Source organism: Lampris incognitus, chromosome 2, assembly GCF_029633865.1.
Source record: "Lampris incognitus isolate fLamInc1 chromosome 2, fLamInc1.hap2, whole genome shotgun sequence".
Classification (NCBI taxonomy): Eukaryota; Metazoa; Chordata; class Actinopteri; order Lampriformes; family Lampridae; genus Lampris; species Lampris incognitus.
Genome location: NC_079212.1, coordinates 94945804 through 94969441, shown reverse-complemented (window position 1 = coordinate 94969441; position 23638 = coordinate 94945804). Strand labels below are relative to the sequence as shown.

General features: G+C 48.0%; 1 protein-coding gene across 2 annotated transcripts in view; it reads right to left on the bottom strand.

Moving 5' to 3' along the window:
- LOC130107012 (receptor-type tyrosine-protein phosphatase gamma-like) overlaps positions 1-23638 on the bottom strand; it is a 162102-nt gene that overhangs the window by 117956 nt on the left and 20508 nt on the right. For both annotated transcript variants that reach the window (XM_056273397.1, XM_056273398.1), the window contains exon 2: positions 11182-11286. In XM_056273397.1, coding sequence (XP_056129372.1) covers positions 11182-11286 — 105 coding nt within the window. The remainder of the gene's footprint in view (positions 1-11181; positions 11287-23638) is intronic.

Genomic DNA, 23638 nt, shown 5'->3' with positions numbered 1-23638 from the left:
TCACATTATATTTTGATATCTCAGCAGGCACACTGAATCGAAACTATTTAATTCGAAATTTCCATTCCAATTTATTAGAACGGTAATGACATTGCACAGTGCACACTGTGTCACTGAATTGGAATGTAGATGCCATAACAGCACATGAAAGTAAAGTGTGCATATTAAGTATTTTTATTGTGCCACCGAACATATTGAACTGAAATACAGATGCCATATCATATGAAAATAAAGTGTGCATATTAAGTATTCTTATTGTGTCACTGAACACACTGAGCTGAAATCCGTTTAAAACATGAATATATATATATTTTTAATGTATTGATATAAGGGGCTGGAAAATCGATAAAGTATCGTGAAAAAAATATTGCAATACTGAGCTGTATTATTGGTTTTTTTTTTAGTACAGCCCTAATAGGTAACACCCCCTAAACACTGTATAAGGACAGTTGTGCTGTGTGCAAATGCTCTGGCACGTGCCCAAGAATTGGAGCAACGCCGGCAAAATTATGCTGTAGGAAGAAGTACTTCAGCAGTACTAAAATCGGCGTACTGTAAAATAAATAAAATAAACTTAAAAAAAATAAACATGATTTTCTAGAGTGTCAGAGAAAATCAAAAACCCAGCAATGGCAAAATATTTGTGATGCCGTGTCACCAGGACGCACAGCAACTGAAATTAAAAGAAAATGGTTCGACAAGAAAATGGAAACTCGAAAACGCGTTGCCCGAGCCAGGCACTCCAACAACCGCAGGAGGACAGGAGGAGGTGGCAGTCACGCAAGTAGATGTAAGAATTCGAGAAATAATTGGAGAGGTGGCACTGACAGGTGTCCAGTCAGATGCCCCACTTGACAGCGATGCTGCTCCAGGTACATCAGTTTCTAAAGCCCCCCGACACAGACTGTGATCCACTGCCAGGCACATCAGGGACTCAATACCCCATAAGTGATGCATTTACAGGCACACCATTTGCTGAAGGTACATTTTGCATGTTCATGCTGGAGTTCGATTTGTATAAACGCCTGAAAATTAATTTACACATATCACTTTTTTTTCTTCCTGTTGTAGTCTGTAGGCTTTTTTGCTGCCATTTCAACAAACTCTCAAATGTCTGCATTCCAATATTTTTTTTCCACAACACAGCCAAGCAAGTGCATCACAAACTGCAGAGTCTGAAAGCCCTCACCACATTCCCTCTCAGACTCAAGTTGTCTCTGACACAGTCCTGCAAATTTAAGTTTCCTTTATTAGTCCCCTTGGGGGAATTCAGTTACTGCACATTAACCCATCTTAGCTGTGATCTGTGTAGCTAGGAGCAGTGGGCTGCTGCGTTCATGCTGCGCCTGGGGACCAACTCCTCAGTCAGGGGCACAGACAGGAGCATAAACCCTTAACATTCATGTTACTTTTGATGGTGGGGGAAACCGGAGCACCCGGAGTAAACCTACTGCAGACATGGGGAGAACATGCAAACTCCACACAGAGGACAACCTGGGATGACTTCCCCTCCCCCTAAGGTTGGACAACCCCGGGGTTCAAACCCAGGACCTTCTTGCTGTGAGGCGACGGTCCGCGTGATATTTCCACAACTTTAACTTCATTGGCATCTGTGTTAAACAATAAAGCCGAAAACCTTGAAAAGATGTATGAAATACTCAAAAGCAAGTCTAAATAATCTGTGACACTGCAACTTGTGTGGAATTCCTATTTGTTATTCACCACTATTTAAAATCATATGCCAGCCTACTTCATAAGTGGTCAATTAGCTGCTGCCGAACAATGATGTCATCTTCATTAAGGTGCACCCACTGGATCGTCTGGCGTTTCCTGCACAGGAGGTATCTGATCTGGATTTGGCACGCCACATCTCATGGCCACATTGTGCAGCATACAGCAGGACACAGTGATTAGACAGGCTTTCTCTGGGAGGCTTTCCACTAGCAGAATCAAGGCAAATCGACCTGGCCTTCAGCACTCCAATTGTGCGCTCCACCATGGTGCGAGTGCGCATGTGTTGGTGGTTTTAAGAATGCTCCTGTCTAGTCTGGGGGTTTGCAAGTGAGGTCATGAGCCATGGAGTAAGGTTATAAGTCATCTCTGGTAAATATTTATAGAACTTAGCTTTTATAAATGTTAAACTGGATAGTGGTTTCCATAATTACAAATCACTTACCAATCAACCACCTATCGCCACCAGCTCCTTGAGCTAAACACATCCCCACTGAGCTGTTCTGCAGCACAAAGGAGTTTTATGCTCCCCCTGGCCCTGACATTTTCTATCATCATTTGTGCTTGAGTGTTTATTTTACAATTTCCAAACATAATAGTTGTTTTGTTCAAAGTTAATGATAATTTGTTTATGTGAAACAACCTTTTTAATTTTCTCATTTCCGATATGAATCATCCCCAAAAGCTGCTATAAATTCTCCCCAGAACAGAAAATATAGGTGTTGTCCGCAAATAGAACAAATTTCAATATTTTTGATACTCTGCATGTATCATTTATGAACAGAATTAACAGTTTTGGGCCTAATACTGACCCCTGAGGAACTCCACAATTAATATCCATGCACGTTGATTTATGCTCAACTATCTTCACAAATTGTTGCCTGTTTCTTAAATAGCTTCTCAACCAATTCAGCACAACTCCTTTGACATTATACCTTTCCAATTTATCGAGTAATATATTGTCATATCAAAATCTTTTTTTTTTAGATCTATAAATATTCCTCCTGCATACTTTTTTGTCTAAACAATTGTTAATTTCTTCTATTAGTTCAATTAGCACCATTGATGTTGATCTGTTTATTCTAAATCCATACTGACTGTCAGTCAGCAATTTATTTTTTTCAATGAACTTATCTAATCTGTCAGTAAATAGTTTTTCCAATATCTTGGAGAATTGGTAAAGTAAAGAAACAGGCCTGTAATTTCTGTACTAGTGTCTATCCCCAGTTTTACAAAATGGTATAACTTTTGCAATGTTCTACCCCCCCCCCCCTTTCTCCTCAGTTGTGTCCAGTCAATTACGCCACTATTCCAAGCTGTCCCGGTTGCTGCTCCACCCCCTCTGCTGATCCGGGGAGGGCTGCAGACTACCACATGCCTCCTCCGATACATGTGGAGTTGCCAGCCGCTTCTTTTCACCTGACAGTGAGGAGTTTCGCCAGGGGGACGTAGTGCATTTGAGAACCACTCTATTCCCCTCAGTTCCCCCTCACCCCCAAACAGGCGCCCTGACCAACCAGAGGAGGCACTAGTGCAGCGACCAGGACACATACCCACATCCAGTTTCCCACCCACAGACACAGCCAATTGTGTCTGCAGGGACGCCCGACCAAACAATTTTCATTTTGACTGGACATTTACCAGTTTTAAATGACAACTTCGTGGTTTTGCAATACCATCGATGACTTTTTTGACTATTGTCATATCAATTTCATTCCAGTCAGTAGAAGTTTTCATCTTACATTTGCTTACAATATCCAAGATTTCCCTTTCTTCTATCCTTCTAAGACAAATTGAACTCCGATTTCTAGTACTATAGTCATCATCAGTCCCTTCTTTGGGTGTTTATGAGTCATTGATTTTTTTTCTGCCAATTGTGGTCCCAAACTTACAAAGAATTTATTAAAACCCTTAACCACATCACCCATATTATTGTTATTGATAAAATATATCAATTTCTAATTATGCTGTTTAATACACCCCATTTACCTTTAATGTTGTGTTTTTATTATTTGTTAATATTTTACTATGGTATTCTCTCTTACAAATCCTCATATTAGTTAACTTATTTTATAGCTCATATTTCTTTTCTGCCTCTAGTTCTGTACTTTAAGAATTCTCTATATAAGGTCCGCGGTGGCGTAGCGGTCTAAGCATCGGCTTGGTGTCGATGCAGTTGCCCACTGGGGACTGGGGTTCGCGCCCCGGTCTCGTCAGATCCGACTATGGCCGGACTCGATGAAGCAGCAATCATTGGCAACGCTGTCTTCGGGAGGGGGGCGGAGTCGGCTTGTGTTCGTCATGTGAATGCGTCTCTGTGTGTGTCGGAAAAACAGTGGTTCGGCTTGGATTCGCCTTGTCACGAAAGTGGGGAGGCGCTTTCCTTCGAGACTGCCGGCCGGAGAGATGCAGTTGGCGAACGCATGCAATACGAGGGTGGGTGTTTGAATTAAAATAGGGATCAATTGGCCACTAAATTGGGAGAAAAAAGGGAAAAAATCAGAAATAAATTAAAAAAAAAGAATTCTCTATATAGAGTATTTTTCTTTTGGCAGGCATTTGTGATCCATGGACTATCTTATATTTTTGTTTTCTACTGTATTGTTTTAGTGGGCAATTTTTTGTGATCTAATAATTTGAACATTTTTAAGAATCTGTCACATACTTTGTTGACATCTTCTTCTCTGTATATTATTCTCCAGTTTTGTGTAATTCACCTCTAAATGCATTCATGGATTCGTTTCTCCTTACTTGTTCATATTTCAACTTCAGGAAGACCCCCCTCCCACCATACTCAACAGCATGGTGTCTATGGAGAAAACCTTACAGATTTCTGGGTTCCACAGTCTCCCATGGCCTAAGGTGGGCATCCAACATCGACACAATCATCAATAAGGCCCAGCAGAGGATGTACTTTCTCCGCCAGCTCAAGAAGTTCAACCTGCCCCAGGAACTGCTGATTCAGTTCTACACTACAATAATCCAGTCTGTCCTCTGCACATCCATCACTGTCTGGTTTGGATCGACCACCAAACAGGACCGGGACAGACTACAACAGACAGTTCTTTGGTGCCAACCTGCCCTCCATTCAGGACTTATACACCTCCAGACTCAGGAAATGGGCAGGCAACATCACTGCAGACCCATCACACCCTGGTCACAACCTGTTCCAACTCAACCCCTCTGTCAGGCGATACAGAGCACTGTACCCCAAAACAATCAGATATGAAAACAGTCATTCAAATGAATGTTTAACATTGTCAAATTAATCCAACTATTTTGTATATACTGTAGTGTACATCGTACATATACTGGTACTCTGTCATGCCCATCTACCTCGGGCATGTATGTAAGTAACCTGCTAACATCTATTTCAGCATCCTTGATATATTCTCTGCACCATTGCCCTTTATTGCCTCTTATTTCACCTGTATACTGTCAATCCTTTTTCTCCCCAGTTGCATCCGGCCTATTACCCCGCTCTTCCGAGCCATCCCAGTCGCTGCTTCAACCCCTCTGCCGATCCGGGGAGGGCTGCAGACTACCACATGCCTCCTCCGATACATGTGGAGTCACCAGCCGCTTCTTTTCACCTGACAGTGAGGAGTTTCACCAGGGGGACATAGCGCATGGGAGGATCACACTATTCCCCCCAGTTCCCCCTCCCCCCAGAACAGGCGCCCCGACCAACCAGAGGAGGTGCTAGTGGAGCGACCAGGACACATATCCACATCCGGCTTCCCACCCGCAGACACAGCCAATTGTGTTTGTAGGGACGCCCAACTAAGCCAGAGGTAACACGGGGATTCAACTTGGCAATCCCCGTGTTGGTAGGCAACGTAATAGACCACTACGCTACCCGGATGCCACTATAGAGTCAATCCTTGTGTATATATCTGAAGATTGTGTTGTCATATTGTTATTCTATCTTAAGCACACTGAGAGAGTCATATAACTGAAGTCAAATTCCATCTATGTGCAAACCTACATGGCCAATAAACATTATTCTGATTCTAATTTCAAGTCATTGCATCCTTATCCTTCTTGTAGTTATTGTCATAGACTGCAAAAACTGGTAAATTGTCATTGGTGTCATTTATTAATAGCCCATACTCTCTGTATTGTCTTCCATAACATTTGTGAACATATTATCTATTAGCGTGGCACAGTGTGAAGTAATTCTGCTTGGTCTAGTGATTTTTTTTTTTCAATTTAAGCTACATTGCGTTCATAAAATTGTCTGTCATTTTATGCTTATTTGGATTCAAGAAAAAAGCCACTTTATTTTGTCACTGTACAGTTGTTCGGTTATAATGAAACTTGTTTTCTGCATTTAACCCATCCTATTGTATAGGAGCAGTGGGCAGCTGCAGCGCCCAGGGACCGAATCCAGTTCTTCTTTCCATTGCCTTGCTCAGGGGCACAGACAGGAAAATTTAACCCTAACGTACATGCTTTTTTTGATGGTGGGAGGAACCCGGAGCACCCGGTGGAAACCCACGCAGACACGGGGAGAACATGCAAACTCTACACAGAAAGGACCTGGTACAGGCTGGGGTTCAAACCCAGGACCTTCTTGCTGTGAGGCAACAGTGCTACCCAGTGGGCCACCGTGCCGCCCTCGATCTATATATTGAAATCCCCACAAATGAACTTTAGAATTGTTTTAGCAAACATTTCTTCCATCCAATCATTGACTATTTCAAAATTAGATCCCAGTGCTCTATATATACAGCTCACAATTACATTTTTCTTTTTTTCCATACAGAGTTCTACTGTAATTTCATTCTAGCACATCGTCAACCGCTGTTGTCATGCTTCCCACCACCTTATATAATTGAAGCTTTTATCCACGTGCAAAGCCGCGCCCCGTCCATTCTCGTTTTTTTCATCAATTCGTATCCGTTCAACTCAAAAGTCCACCAAGATTTTCTGTGACCTGTGCCACAGTGGACTTTCTGTTGGTTCGAACCAGAGGGGATAGCATTCGTTGCCCTAGTGCATCGATGAGCCTTCGGCGCCCAACACTCGTCTCCTTTTTATGGTTTGTCCCTACTTGGACCACTGTTGGTAGCTACTCACCACTGCTGACCGGGAGCAAGCCTTGCTGTTTCAAAGATGCTCTGACCCAGTCGTCCGGCCATAATAATTTGGCCCTTGTCAAAGTCGCTCAGGTCTTTCGTCCTGCCCATTTCTCCTGCATCCAACACGTTGACTACAAGAACTGATTGTTCACTTACCATCTAATCTACCCAGACCTCGACACGTGCCCTTGTTTGGAGATGATCATTATTCGGTTCGCCTGTGAGTGGTCATAATGTTTTGGCTCATCAGTGTACATTATTAATATTGACAACATATTACGAAAGCAATGTGGTAAAACTGTATCAGTTTTAATAAAAAATCTGGCAACACTTTCTATGAAGCTTGCATCTATAATGCCATATAAGCATCTGTAACGCCCTATAAGTGTAGCTATAAGTCACTGTAAGATTCATAACCATGTATACGCCCTCACAACACCTCAAAACCACCTTTATGATACATTATGTCAATTTAAAACGGATGTATGCATTATAAATATGTCATCATTAGCCTGTTTATCTGTCAAATGTCATAATGCATCATAGCCAACTTGTTCTGCTGAAGTTTTGTAGAGATGCATAATGAGACTTCAGTGCTATTTCACAGTCTTCAGCCATAGCCGTTAGTCATTCTAATACACATTATAGGAAAGTATGGGCATTATACATGCAATAGATGCTTATAGGGCGTTATAGATGCTTATAAGGTGTTATAGATGCAAGCTTCATAGAAAGTGCTACTAAAATCTTAAGATATTCAGTTTTAAAGTAAACACAACATATCTAAAAATACACTGCAAAGGTTGGAAATGAGTTTTATAATGTAAAAGGACTTCTCAGTACACAGCTATTCTGTATATTATTTTTACCGTTCCTGTTTTTTTTTTTCCTTTGATACTGTTCTTCTGCTATTTGCTAGCACGCTGCTGAGACCAACCGGCCCTCTCGTTGAGAACAGCGCCTCACTGTAAGATGTAATATTCAAGAATATCAGGGAAGTCTGAGGGGGGAACTGGTAATAGGATGTTCTGTATAAGCTTATTGACCCGGCTCATAGCGCTGAAAATGGTCCTACGTACACCGAAACCATCCAGCATCAGTTTCATTCGGTCGTGTGTCGCTATTCACCGGCTCACACAGAAGGAATGCCCTTAAAAACCATTTAGCTGCGATGGCACGCTTGCTCGCCCACCTTTGACCCTAATTACTTTTCTAAAGCGATGGACATTTCTGCATTTCCTCGTTGTTTTTTACTTTTCTCAGTACAGCGGGCCGGCTGTTTTGCTGTTAGAACACGGAGGGAGGTGTATGAATGCTTTTGTGTGCATCATTCAACAGCGGCAGCGGCTTTACGGGGACCACACGAAGCCATTCGACACGTAATTCGACTTGTGATTTCAAGCCAGAATTATGCATGCCCACTAACAATGGACGAGCTTGTTGCGTAACAACTTCATTACAGCCAATGGCGTCTCTGTTTTGTTCTGGATTGTGCTCCACTGAGTACGGGGCGACTGTACCCTGGACAGCCGATCACAAACTAAATGAAAATAAATTACATTTTACACAATTCCAAGGGGACTACTGCTGAAGAGCCTTGTCTTATCTCAGAGCTGGCAAAGAGGAGGATATTACAAACAAATATGATTGGCGTCAGGGTGGCGTGGTGGTCTATTCCACTGCCTACCAACATGGGGATCGCCAGTTCGAACGCTCATGTTACCTCCGGCTTGGTCGGGCGTCCCTACAGACACAATTGGCCGTGTCTGCGGGTGGGAAGCCGGATGTGGGTATGTGTCCTGGTCGCTGCACTAGCGCCTCCACTGGTCGGTCGGGGTGTGTGCTCGGGGGGAATAGCACGATCCTCCCATGCACTACGTCCCCCTGGCGAAACTCCTCACTGTCAGGTGAAAAGAAGCGGCTGGCGACTCCACATGTATCGGAGGAGGCATGTGGTAGTGTGCAGCCCCCCCCGGATCGGCAGAGGAGGTGGAGCTGCGACCGGGACGGCTCGGGAGAGCAGGGTAATTGGCCGAGTACAACTGGGGAGAAAATGGGGGGGGGGGGGGTCCAAAAAACAAATATTATTCTGCAGAGGCATGGGGCAACCTCTCAGGGAAAAATTCATGTAAAATAAAATACCTGTTGGACTCAAGTGACGGGTAGCAGAAGACATTCGAGGACCTTCACCGCAGGTGACCTTGGCATAAGCAGCAAATACAGAGAGGGGCGCTCTTTGTGGATGAAACACAAAACCGAGTGATGGTACATCATCTACTTCGATATCTGTAGAGCCGTGTGCTACCGCCGTCTGGCCGTGGATTTAACTAACAGAATCCCTAGTGCTTTAGCAGATATGAAGGAGTCAAAGAAGACAACCAGAAGACAACCACCAGAGTCGAGCTTCAAACCCTAAGCACAGGACGCCATTTGGGAGAATAAACTGTTCTATCACATAGACTCGACTGTAATTCCACTTGAAATTTCTTACACGTACTCACGCACTACGTACTCACACACTATGGAGTAGAAGTTTCAGTTGATTCACAGTGTTTTACATTGCAGGTACAAGAGGGACTGTCTAAGTAGTGCCAGGACAAAAACCTCCACATTTTCGCCAATATCGCCTGTCTTGTTAGCCATGCAAGACGGGCCAGTCTCGAGAACGGATAACAATGATCTTTATTCAGATCAGGTCTTTGCATCCCACCAGCTGAACACGATTTCAACAAAAAAGCGGGCCTAGAAAGAGGAAGACTCACAGCTTCAAGGACGTAAACAGAGGGACATGACGGCGACACGACGCAGCAGGTTTGCCCGCAGCGGCGGCAGAGATAAAGTTATTAATCTCACAGCACGTCACAGCATTCCTGACATTACAGTCGTCCTGGGTACAACGTGAAACCGCAACCATCGGCGACCAAACCGACACCACCCCCCACCTCCCCACTTCGACCCTTAGGTTGTTGTGAGGAGGGTGTGCGGACCCCCAGCAGGATTGAAAACAAAACCTGTCAAAGGGCGGCTGTGAACCAATGGCCATCCATACCTGGAGAGGAGACAGAGACCACCAAGTACCCCCCCCTACTGAAACACAATGACTCAACTTGAGGCATCAGCTGTGCTCCTACGACCTCCATAGGTTACAGAACTGACGATGATGATGCATCACAACAGCGACTGCACGGCGTCCGACCTGATTGCATTACTGTTCCAGGATACGGCTAACCAGCATTCACCACCGCCGCTGTTGTGTTCGCAGTCTCGTGGCTTCACGTCTCAACTACGTGGCCCCCATGGATCCGCCCGCACAGCCGTTAAAGGAACGACCATCCGCTTCTCGGACAGGTACGCCTTTTCGAGGTCGCTCTCGAAAAGGAGACAGCCAGGCCAGACAGTCCGTATAAAATATCAATGCGGTCAACCCACAACTCAGTCCAGAAAACATGACTACATTAATTTTTCACACTACTAATACCCGGAACTTAGCCACTGCCCCCGATGACTGGCGGCAATAACAGCCAGGACTGAAAATCTAATAAACTATGATTGGCTGACTCCCATTTCACCGCCAGCACACTACAGAAAGTGTACACCCAGAATATTTATAAACATAAAAGTGCACATTGCTAATTAATGTCTACATCTTAATCTTTTTTTAAAGGCCGCGGAGCTGAGTGCCCCCCCACCCCCACCCCAGTTCATACGAGTTATCACAGACCGCTAAGAAATGGAGGGTGGGAGACGATACCGGATTCTCCGAAGCGGCCTCTCTGGGATTAGCATGCAAACGATCAATAATGGAAAAGGAATTACAATAAGCAAAACGATACGGTCTCCAGAGCGCTGCCTCATACCGTTCCACGAGTCACTGACGTGTTTCCGTTTGGAAGCGGCTGCGGACCCAATAACACCGATGTCAAAAACAACGACCTCAAAACCCATCGCAGCAGGTAAACTGAACTCTCAAGGCCTCACCCCTTCGTATATGAATATAAAAACCATGGTACAGAAGAGTCACCGGCTCACAACAGCGTCTGCTTACCCGCCTTTAAAATTCATTGCAATTCATACGTGTGCAGGAGAACCCCTTATACGGTCATGTGACCCGGGAGCGCATAAAAGATGCATGTTAACACACCTATTGAAAGCACTGTCAACAGAGATGAGATGAAGGGAGTCAGTGGCTAGAGAGCGGACACGGGGAAAAAGGAAACGGAGAGGAGAGAGGAGAGGAGAACAACTAGGTCAGTGGAGAAAGGCACAAACGGGATGGGAAAGAGAAATAAAGTGGGGGAAAAGGTCAGATGTGCATTCTGCGAAACCCCACACACCACCACCGCCAAGACCGTAAATGAAGACTCACCTGAATAGGCCCAGTAGGAGCCACCCGACGCCCTCCTCTCCCTCGTCAGGCCGGGACTGGCTTCATCTTGCACCCGGCCATAGTACAGCTGGCCACCCAGTACAACTGCGGGAGGTAAAAACAAAGGTCAGAGGGTCCACAGTGAGACAGGGTTTGAGTTTCGCTCAGAAGAGAGTCCGATTAGTTAAAACAATGTGTGCGATCTGACACAACAGCATTGTTTCCATTCACAAGTCAAAGCCATTTAGAGGCGTCCGGGTGGCATAGCGGTCTATGCCGTGGCCTACCAACACAGTAACCGCCAGTTCGAATCCCCGTGTTACCTCCGGCTTGGTCGGGCGCCCCTACAGACACGATTGGCCAGGTCTGCGGGTGGGAAGTCAGATGTGGTTATGTGTCCCAGTCGCCGCACTAGCACCTCCTCTGGTCGGTCAGGGAGCCTGTTCTGGGGTAACTGGGGGGAATAGCGTGATCCTCCCACACGCTATGTCCCCCTGGTGAAACTCCTCACTGTCAGGTGAAAAGAAGCGGCTGGCGACTCCACATGTATCGGAGGAGGCATGTGGTAGTCCGCAGCCCCCCCCCCCGGATCGGCAGAGGGGATGGAGGGGCGACCGGGACGGCTCGGAAGAGTGGGGTAATTGGCCGGATACAATTGGGGAGAAAAGAGGGGGGGGAGGAATCAAAAAAAAAAGCCATTTAGAAACTTTTAAGAGAAAATCAAAAAAACGTATTTAGCTGAGAAAAACAAATCTGGCATGGGGTTTGAACAGGGAAATTCAGAAAGAGCTATTACTTTAACAAAATATCTCTTATCACACTATGTAGACTTTTGAGACAGATTCGAGCACATCTACCACTGACAGTATGTGTGCCTTTGAGACGGATAAGCAAATGTGTATTAACATTCTCGACGGTTAGCCGAGTCAAGTCAAATTCATTTGTGTGGCCCTCGATCACAGTTTGGCCCAGGGGGCATTACACTCACTAGCCTGTGTAATGTAGCTCACCCCGTATCCCATGACCCTCAATATGGATGTAAAACATTCCTCTACAGAAAATAAAACAACATTCTCTGATTTCCTTAAATAAGTAAATTCAATGTTAAAATGCTGGTCCATTTTTTTTAATTCTAAATCAAGCTCGTCTGTGTTCCCCTGATCCCAAAAGATGAGCGAGCACATTTTTTACAGCCATAAAAAAATACAGGCAGACCTCAAACATCTTTTCACCCGGCACGGAATAAACATAATAGGTCACGTGAAATATTGTGGAGAAAAATGGCTATTTGCTGAGGAATTAGGTCCAGGGTGTCTCCCCGTCTGCCGCCCGTCGACTGCTGGGATAAGTGGTTAGGATGGATGGATGAATTTAGAATAGGTAAGGAAAAAAAAAAACAACTCAATTAAATGGAAATAGTCCAGGGAAAACGCGTCAAATGCTGCCCCCCCCCCCGAGTAAAAGTAATTACTTTACTTTCAGCCAGCACCATCGTCACCCCCACCTCACCCGACCCCAGCCCCCTGGAGCATAGGGACACAAGCACACCAAGTCATGGATGAGCACTGATGAGTACATCCGACCCCGTGGTCATGAGCCTGTCCAATCACCAGGCCGACCTGCCAAACGCCGCCTCACTTAATTCGCTAAGCCCCCCCCGACCAAATCAGTGTAAAACAGTAACAGCCCCCCCGACTGCGACTCCCTCACTCTCCACCCTGGTGCCATCGTTTGACACAGTGACTTAATGGGAAGTAATGATCGTCCCCATCAGGGGTCTGCGCAGAACAGAAGGAACCTCTTCTACGAGCCCTTCAACACTTCCTGCTCCCCCGCTCTCCCCCATCAATCATCTCCTACAGCGGCCGCTTCTCTGAACAAACTTTTTTTTTTTTGAGAGAGAGAGTGGTATGGAGGCGGCCCGTAGACGCACAAACAGTCTTTCTTATGATAAGCGCACACAGCAGAAGCATAATGCGAGGGTGCCCACGGTTGCTTTCTGAGGGAGCGAGCGAGCTCAGCTTTGAAGAACGCTCATTCATAATCTGGACATGACCGTTTGGAAGCGGGTAACAAACGCACAGGGGGAAAGTCATGACTGTGCTGTAGTCAGCATGTTGAGCAGAGGCTGCAGAAGACCTCCCCGGGGGGATTCAAAAGACCCGTCGAAGACAGTTAGTTCCCAGCGGTGCCTCCTCAACAAAGGAGAGCGGACCTTTCCAACCCCGCAAGTCATTAATAATTAATGGGGTTTTTTTCTTTTCATATCAACAAAAAGCTATTATTGGCGACAACGCACGCCATGGCGAGCCTGCCAAAAGGAACACCAAACTGGATAAGATGAGCCGACCTAGCCAAGCCTTCACTCTCGCCGTCTACTCTGTCTGCTTAAACATTATATACTTGCCTATCAGCCGTGTATGAGGGCCCCCCCTCATAATTCCCCTCAAAGCAGGCAGAAACTTTGCCTCTTTCGTGTTCCTACCAAATGTGGAGATTTTCATTACTCCGCAAAGGTCACTGCCTTCAGGCATCGTTATCAAATATGCCCGGTTCCCCTTTACTTTGGCTTTTACTTTGGCTATGGCTTTTTTGTTCTCCTCAGTTGTCAAAAGATAAAGACCAGGAAGCCCACATGTGCCAAAAAAATGAACCGGCAAATTTCGGAAACATTCTGGTCTGTTCCAGATAAGGTGACTCGGTTCATCTGGACCAACGTCTATTGAGAGAGGAATGTGTCATCGCTAATGTAAGCGACCCGCAGGAATCCCCACCCTCATAAACAACACGGTGGCGTAACGACCGAAACCGGCGGTCTAACAGGGGTCTCATATGCAAATTAACGTGTCCGTTAATTAGACTCACGATGGCCTCGTGTGTTAGTCACTGACTACTGGGGAATAGCCGCACAGCATTGTAAGATAGCGACAGATGTACTCTTAGCCCCCTCTTCAGTTCAGGGATGGTTTTGAAACCCCAAGTCAGATCACCAGTTTTGGTGTTCGGGTAGTGTAGTGGTCTATTCCGTTGCCTACCAACAAGGGGAAGGTGGTTCGAATCCCCTTGTTGCCTCCAGCTTGGTCGGGCGTCCCTACAGACACGATTGGCCGTATCTGCAAGTGGGAAGCCAGATGTTGGTATGTGTCCTAGTCATTTGGATAATGGATGGATGGACGATGTGACCCATGACCTCCACCCAAAAGATCTCTAGATCACTCATTTGGGGGGCCAATGACTCCAAAGTAATCAAACATTGTGGGGAAGAAAAAAAAAATCAGGCTCACAGAGGAAGCTGCGGGCAGGAAAGGCCTACACATGGTCCCGACAGCAGTTCCCGGCATACTCTACGAAACATACGCCACCGCAGAAGCAAAGGTCTAGTTGAAGCCAGTGTCAAGAGGATATACTAGCAGAACAAAATCCAGAGAGTGTTTCATGCTTCTTCGTTTTTTTAGCAACCACTACCTCAGATGGCATTCAAAACGTGGAAATATGTTTGCTAGCTTGGGATGCTGCTGCCAGGCGGACACAAAGGAGGACTGGGCGAGCCGAGCGCGGTTGTGGCAGAAAAATATACGCCTAATCGGAAATTAATGTCCTACCGATTTTAAATGGAAGGAAAATCACTGTTCGCCAGCCAGCATCTCGAATCAAATGACCTGCCGCAGGACGTGTTTCCTGTCCGCTTTCCCAGTCGCACCATTAGCGTGCATTACTTGCACGGTCTGTCCTTAAATATAACGGTGTTGCATTTATGTAAAAGCAACCGATTTAAAGTCAATCTCTCTTTTTTGCTTTCAAACAAAATCCATCCATCCATCCATCCATTATCCAAACCGCTTATCCTGCTCTCAGGGTCGCGGGGATGCTGGAGCCTATCCCAGCAGTCACTGCTTGGCAGGCGGGGGGGACACCCTGGACAGGCCCACCAGGCCATCACACAGGGCCGAAAAATCCTATGTATTTTAAAAATCGAGGCAATAGCCAAGTTCCTACGAGCTGTAGAGTTCTGGCATCCACGCTGCAGCCGAGCTATATAATCAGGCTTCACCAGCGCTCAGTGTGTGTGTGTGTGTGTGTGGTGGTGGGGGGGGGGGGTAAGAAAGATAACTTCAACTTCCACCGCTGCTCCTCTGAGCTACAGCCTGATTTTGTTATGATCTCGCCCATTTTTCTTCCCACAGAATTATTTTGTCTCCTGCAAGATACAGACAAACTAAACTGTATCATCAAAACTCCCAACAACACCGAAAAGCAGCAGTATGGGATCCACAACACAGCTAAACCCCAATTAAACCCACAGCTCTAGTGATATCTGACTGGGGAGATAAAAGGAAAGTTCAATCAAGGGGTTGTTGGGGGGGGGGGTTGAGGGGGATTTTGCTCCCTTTTTCTTCCCAGTTGTATCCGGCCAATTACCCCACTCCTCCGAGCTGTCCCGGTTGCTGCTCCCCCCACTCTGCCGATCCGGGGAGGGCTGCAGACTACCACATGCCTCCTCCGATACATGTGGAGTCGCCAGCCGCTTCTTTTCACCTGACAGTGAGGAGTTTCACCAGGGGGACATAGTGCGTGAGAGGATCACGCTATTCCCCCCCAGTTCCCCCTCCCCCCTGAACAGGCGCCCCCGACCGACCAGAGGAGGCGCCAGTGCAGCGACCAGGACACATACTCACATCCGGCTTCCCTCCCGCAGACACGGCCAATTGTGTCTGTAGAGACACCCGACCAAGCCGGAGGTAACCGCGGGGATTCGAACCGGCGATCCCAGTGTTGGTAGGCCATGGAATAGACCACCACGCCACCCAGACGCCCCAAATAAGGGGTTTCAACATGCTACAAAGGAAGGGATCATTCGCTCAATGTCACCACTCTAATATAGAAACAGCATTTTTAATCGCCATGTGATGACCCTGTTAAAGTTATACAGGATGAATCCAGGATGCAGACTTTTATAATCCACTTTTAAGCCAAGACCTGACTGCTGATTATAAACAGCCACGCATTGACCCACATCTTCCCTCTACCTAGAGCATCATGACACTGTAACCATGAGCACCGTCCCCACCTCTCCGCAGTCTCGTGTGGGCCGAGGTTTGGCTTCGGAGGTCCCAGGGGGATTCCTCTATTGTTCCACAGCTCCTCTAAGACTTGTGCTGGGCTCGGTGATCACACCCATCCAGCAGTATGAACATGTGCAAACCTATATACTAACACTACGCCTTACTTTGTCTCTCTCTCTCTCTCTCTGTCTCTCTCTCTCACACACACACACACACACACACACGTTTCCATTCTATACATGTGAGCGTGAGCTCCCCCATTGACTATATCCGTTCGTTCCCTGGACCCAAACCTTAACCATCACAACTACATGCATAAACTTAACCCTTAGGGCCCTGACACGCCACCTCGCCAGTCGGCCCTCGGCGGTGAGCGTCTGTGACCCTAGTTTTTGCGGTGTGTCCCGCACCATCGGCACTAGTCGGACCCCTGCCGGCAGCTTTTCGGCCGATTCAGCGTCTTGAATCGGCGGAGCCCGTCGGTGAGAGAGATCGCTCCGATTGGCTGTTCAGCTTAGCCAATCAGTGCAGAACGTACATGCTAGTTGGCCGTCGGCTGTGGTCTTTGCGGTGTGTCCAAGTGGTACTTTTTGGCCCAGACAGCGGGCAACGTGAGGCGACCCAACAGTCGGCCTTTGTCGCCGCTAGTCGGTTTGGTGAGTCTGGGCCCTTAACCTACACTTATCCTACACTTAAACCTGATCCTAATTTTAAGATCAGCCCTAAAATCCAAGTTCTGACCCGAAAACAGACTCTTGAAGAAGTGAGGACTGGTCAAAATATCCTCAGTCCTATGGTTAAAGACTCAAAATGGTCCCGACAAACACAGCTAAACCCCCCCCCACCACCACCACCACCACACACACACACCTACAACCACTGGCTCAGCTCTTACCAATAGTTGCATCACTATATGGAGATTAATTAGCCTAAGCCCGGCATCAAGTCGCATGCCTCCTTGCACCCACGGTGGCACTTTGTGGTCAGAATCATAATCATCATAATAATTTTAGTTATATAGCACACACTTACACACACACTCACAAAGTGCTTCACAAATAGGATAGTATACAAGCATGCACACACACTCACAACTAGGGACAATTTAGTACGGCCGAGTCACCTAACCTACATGTCTTTGGACTGTGGGAGGAAACCAGAGCACCCGGAAGAAACCCACGCAGACACGGGGAGAACATGGAAACTCCACACAGAGGACGACCCGGGATGACCCCCCCCCCAAGGTTGGACTACCCCGGGGCTCGAACCCAGGACCTTCATGCTGGGAGGCGAGCGCGCTAACCACTGCGCCACCGTGCCGTATGTATAAAAAGGCGAACCTAGAGAAAGGCGTTTTCAGCAGCTGCTGCTTAAAAACGAACCGCGGACTCAGCAGAGTGGGCGGAACGGGGGGGGGGAGGCTGTTCCGAAAGTTTCGGAGCCCGGTGACATTAAGCACCGCTCCCCGCACTTGTATCTCACACGGCATCACCTACACGGAGGCGAGCCCCGCTCCACTGTGGCGAGTCCCAAAAAATTGAGAGAGCATCGCCACGAGTGGAGGAAGACTCGCGAGCGGGGAGGGGGGGGGGGGTCGCTGCGACGGAGACAGGCGGCGTATTTGAAGGCAGGTTGGTGGAACAGGAGGGAGTCGCTCGCTCCGTCTTTGATCAGAGAGCAAAGGAGACAGCGGCGTGTCAACAGTTTACACTCATCCGTGTCAGCCGTCCCCCCGCAGGCACGGGATTAAAGCCACAACATCTCCGGTGCCGCAGAGCACACAACACACCGCCGGCTCTGGGGGGGGGGGGGGGGACGCGGGAACAGGGAGTGCTGCTCCACTCCAGAAAAATAACATTATTAACATCAAATCTCGAAAATAAACACGAGGTAGACTCGTCGCTCCTTTACGTGGTGTGGTGGAAAGAGAGAGAGAGAGAGAGAGAGAGAGAGAGAGGACAGTTTCACGCTACAGACATCTCGCCACGCCGGCTGGATGAACGTCAGTAGTGAAACAGCCAGGACGACTGAAAATAGCGTGTGGGAGACGACATCACAGGCAAACGGCTTCACCACATCCAGGCACAAGGAACCCATTTCCTGTGTTCCAGTGCCCCACGGGCAGCTGCTGAATCATCGCCTCCTCCATTAGGCGATGCTATTTAGAGGACCACAGCGTCACGCGCGACAACGTGACAAGCCGTCGCCCAGAGTCTGCGAAACGGCCACCGACACCAACGGCAGCCGCAGAGGCGACTTTAATTTACACTCTTTATTAGGGGGGGGGGAAAACTGAGATGTAAACCCCCGTTATTATAACAAGAGCAGGGAGTGCACTGCAGACGGCGAAGGCAGCATGTTCACGTCCCCCGCTCGGATTGGAATTGATGGGGCTGCCTTGCTGCGTGGTGCCTGAACCACGCTCCCCCGTGCAGTTGTCCCCCCCCCCCCTCTTCCTTCCGGGTTTTAAAAATCAACAACTCGGTGGTCGACTCCCTGCAAGTCCCGCTCTCCCTCCCACGAGCCGCTTGCGTCTCTTTGGTACAACACGGCCTTGGAAACCTCGCGCCGGCTGTTCCTGCACAGGACGAGGTCGTGTCTCCACCGGAAACCGCAGATGACCTCTGTGTGAAAGCAGCTGCTCGCTGCTTGCTATACAAGTCTCACAACCAGAAATACTAGTCGGGCACCCGGGTGGCGTGGCGGTCTATCCCGTTGCCTACCAACATGGGGATCGCAGGTTCGAATCCCCGTGTTACCTCCGGCTTGGTCGGGCGTCCCCACAGACACAATTGGCCGTGTCTGCGGGTGGGAAACCGGATGCGGGTGTGTCCCGGTCGCTGAACTAGCACCTCCGCTGGTTGATCAGGGCGCCTGTTTGGGGGGGGTGCTGGGGGGAATCGCGTGATCCTCCCACGCCTACATCCCCCTGGCGAAACGCCTCACTGTCAGGTGAAAAGAAGCGGCTGGCGACCCCACAGGTATCGGGAGGAGGCGTGTGGTAGTCTGCAGCCCTCCCTGGATCGGCAGAGGGGGTGGAGCAGCGACCAGGACCGCTCGGAAGAGCGGTGCTCAACACAAACCAATTCATTTTCCCTCGCTTGTCTTCTTTTTTCCTCCCCGCTCTGACAAAGTGGACCTGACCTTCACGTCCAGCCTGGTCGTGTCTTCTCTTTCATCTGAAACCACAAGCACGTTGAGAAGAAGTGTGATTCAGCAAAAGTTGAATTTTTTTTTTCATGTCTGTGAGGAGGTGCAGAACTCACAGAGCTCAGCTGAAAACCAAAAAAAGAAGAAGAAGAAGCGGTCCCTGCTCGGGTTGTGTATCGACAGGGCCGGAGCTAGACGAACGGAGGCCGCAGGCAGATTTGCAGTATTCATGTATTCAGTAAAAAACTGAAACATTCACTTCTTTGTTTTTCCAAGATTAAAAATAAATTAAGAGGATGTGCGAGGCCCTACGCAATTACATATTCAGCCTATGAGGAACGCTGGCTGTGGATATGGAGACCTGGTTTCCAATAATCAAGTATTCGTTTGGAAATATGAGTTTTTAAGCTGCCTATCGAATCCTGAAAGGGTAGTTTCAGTCATGTCCGCAAACCACTGAAATGCATTGGACAGTAAAAAAAAAGTCAAATAAAATGTGTTAGTCGGGCATCCGGGTGGCGTGACGGTCTATTCCATTGCCTACCAACACGGGGCTCGCCGGTTCGAATCCCCGTGTTACCTCCGGCTCGGTCAGGCGTCCCCACAGACATAATTGGCCGTGCCTGCAGGTGAGAAGCCAGATGTGGGTATGTGTCCTGGTCGCTGCACCAGCGCCTCCTCTGGTCGGCCGGGGTGCCTGTTCAGGCGGGAGGGGGAACTGGAGGGGAATAGCGTGCTCCACGCGCTAAGTCCCACTGGCGAAACTCCTCACTGCCAGGTGAAAAGAAGCGGCTGGCAACTCCACATGTATGGGAGGAGGCATGTGGTAGTCTGCAGCCCTCCCCGGATCGACAGAGGTGGTGGAGCAGCGACCGGGACGGCTCGGAGGAGTGGGGTTAATTGGCCGGGTACAATTGGTGAGAAAAAGGGAGAAAAATTCAAAATAAGAAGTGTTAAGTCAATCTCCAGGACCTCCTGCCCTAACGTCTTCATCCCTTGTTCTGTCGTGGGTCATCGCCGCATGTGGACTCTCTACAACACAGCGGATCCAGTGCAAACCCTGCACTGCAACCTAGCTTCACAACGGGAACCACTGACACACAAAACTGCCATCATTTACAGTAAGATGACTTCCTGTCTGTCATGAGGCACCTCCAGTATGTTGACGCATGTACCACAGCATGACTTAAACCCGGAAGGATGGTTTGCATCGTCTCTCCCAGTCATCATCACATGGCCTCAGCTAGCACGGGTACTGTTAGCGCCCTAGGGCCAGATGACCACAGACATCCATCTTTTGTGTGGCAACATAGAAAATGACATTTATATTCAATAGTTCTCTTAGATATGAGTTCACGGAGCAGTATGACCCCCCCCCTGCAGCTCGTCCCCACAGAGACCCTGATAGGAACCCTCCATGGTGATAAGGGGGCAAATGATCATGGAAAGTGAATGAATATTACAAGTGGCGACAACATTTGTTGGGAAGAGGTTGCATTTCTTCAAAATTGTTCAGTCTCCTTTTAGGTAAACAAACTGCATAACTGATATCCTGCTATGTACAGGATATGTATTTATAGCCTGCTATTCAAACTGCCTGCATATAAAGTTAGTGTATTTCATGGTAGTAACATTAAGAGTAAAATTCTGTAATGTTGGTGTTTTGAGAGAAAGAAAAAAAAGACAAAAAAACAAACAATAGTATGAAGGTATAGTAATTTGAGTGTAATAGCGCAGGAGATGATCCACGTCCTGAACCCAAAATACAATATATTGAGATATTAGCTTTTGTGTTTTAAACATTTTGGTTTCTTTCTTTACGGCACGGTGGCGTAGTAGTTAGCGCGGTCGCCTCACAGCAAGAAGGCCCTGGGTTCGAGCCCCGGGGTAGGCCAACCTTGGGGGTCGTCCCGGGTCATCCTCAGTGTGGAGTTTTCATGTTCTCCCCGTGTCTGCGTGGGTTTCCTCTGGGGGCTCCAGTTTCCTCCCACAGCACAAAGACATGTAGGTCAGGTGAATCAGCCATACTAAATTGTCCCTATGTGTGTGTGTGTGTGTGTAGGTGAGCCCTGTGTGATGGACTGGTGGACTGTCCAGGGTGTCTCCCCACCTGCCGCCCAATGACTGCTGGGATAAGCTCCAGCATCCCCGCGACCCTGAGAGCAGGATAAGCGGTTCAGATAATGGATGGATGGATGGACAGACGGACGGACGGATGGGTAGGTTCCTTCCTCGGAAATAACCATAAGACACCAGGATGAAACGAGACAAAAATCAGTATCCAAACTGATCGAATCCAAACAGTAGCCGACGCGGTGCCTACATCGGGCCAAAGACCGCTCAAAGTAAAATATTTCTAATTAAACAATACAGGAAGGACTTTCACAGATCTGCAGTGGCCTATGTGTGCTGGACTCCGATTCACCGAGTACTTACTTGCTTGGGACGCAATTTCAAATTGCTAAGAGGTTCATTATGAACCCGGTTTCTTGAGGCTAATAAGACTTTGCACTAAAACAGAAGAAATCCCATTAACGCCCATTCCAGCCACACCGGTTGAGCCCTGTGTTTACAGTTTGCACAGCAGTTCCAATCATCACTGGGAAAATTATCAGTAATGTGCAGTCCTTTCATTCAGGCCAGCAACTTAATTTTTCACAAAAGCGGTCACAAAGAAAAGGCCTGTTATTAAGAGTGCAAGTAGCAAACCACTAATTTTATCTACTTAAAAAAAAACTGTTAATGAAGTTGAGGTGAGAGATGTTGTATGCGGGCCTTGGTAAGTGCATGAAGAGCACGTTCTATTTACAAAATTCCTATGAGGGAAAATGTGCAAACCCAAGGCAGCAGCTGCTGTCTGCCGAGCATCTCATCTGCAGCACAGTGGCAGCAGTCAGCTGGGAGGGCAGGTTCCTCAGCTCCCGGGTTAGATGGTTGACGACGATGCTTTGGTATGCAAAAACCACATCGGCGCATGATTAAAAAATAACACCTGGGGCGTCCGGGTGGCGTAGCAGTCTATTCCGTTGCCTACCAACACGGGGATCGCCGGTTCGAATCCCCGTGTTACCTCCGGATTGTTTGGGTGTCCCTACAGACACAATTGGCCATGTCTGTGGGTGGGAAGCCGGATGTGGGTATGTGTCTTGGTCGCCACACTAGCGCCTCCTCTGGTCGGTCAAGGCGCCTGTTCGGGGGGGGGGGGATAGCATGATTCTCCAGCGCGCTACGTCCCCCTGGCGAAACTCCTCACTGTCGGGGGAAAAGAAGCGGCTGGCGACTCCACATGTATCGGAGGAGGCATGTGGTAGTCTGCAGCCCTCCCCGGATCGGCAGAAGGGGTGGAGCAGCGATCGGGACAGCTCGGGGGGCGGGGTGGTTGGCTAGAAAAAAAATTACCAAATAGATAAAAAATAACACCTTACATTTACTTCTTAATCAGGGTTCCCGCTCTTTTTAAGAAACCATTTTGAAGGACTTTTCAAGGACTTTTTCCAGGACTTTGGCTTTGAGACATGTCAGCCATCGCTCGTGGAAAATCATCCATCCATCCACTAACTTGGCCGCTTATCCTGCTCTCAGGGATGCTGGAGCCTACCCCAGCAGTCATTGGGCAGCAGGCGGGGAGACACCCTGGACAGACTGCTGGCGAGCCAGCCGACACACACACACACACACACACACACACACACACACACACACACACACACAACTTAACACCTAGAGACAATTTAGTACCGCCGATTCAACCGACCTCCAAGTCTTTGTGCTGTGGGAGGAAACCGGAGCCCCCGGAGGAAACCCACGCAGACACAGGGAGAACATGCAAACTCCACACAGAGGACGACCCGGGACGACCCCCAAGGTTGTACTTCCCCGGGGCTCGAACCCAGGACCTTCCGCGCTAACCATTGCACCACCATGCCGTCATGGAAACCCATATTAGTCAGTATCAAGTGGCGTATAAGTGGACGCCACAACAGCCTACAAGTGCACAGTGTAACTTTCAGCTGGTCACTGAATATATCCCCCAAACTTCATGTGCTGATACAATCTCGGCAGCTGAAAGTATTCCACCATCCCGGCTCAGAATTACACTGAAAAAAAATGCCATCTAAGCGGGTAAAAATATGACTTTGTAAACCAACTTAACCGTTTTCCATGAGCTCATTTGTTTTTTCCAGGACGTTTGACCGGTTTTTATCATATTCCAGGTGTTTTCCATGACTGCGAAACTGGTCTAT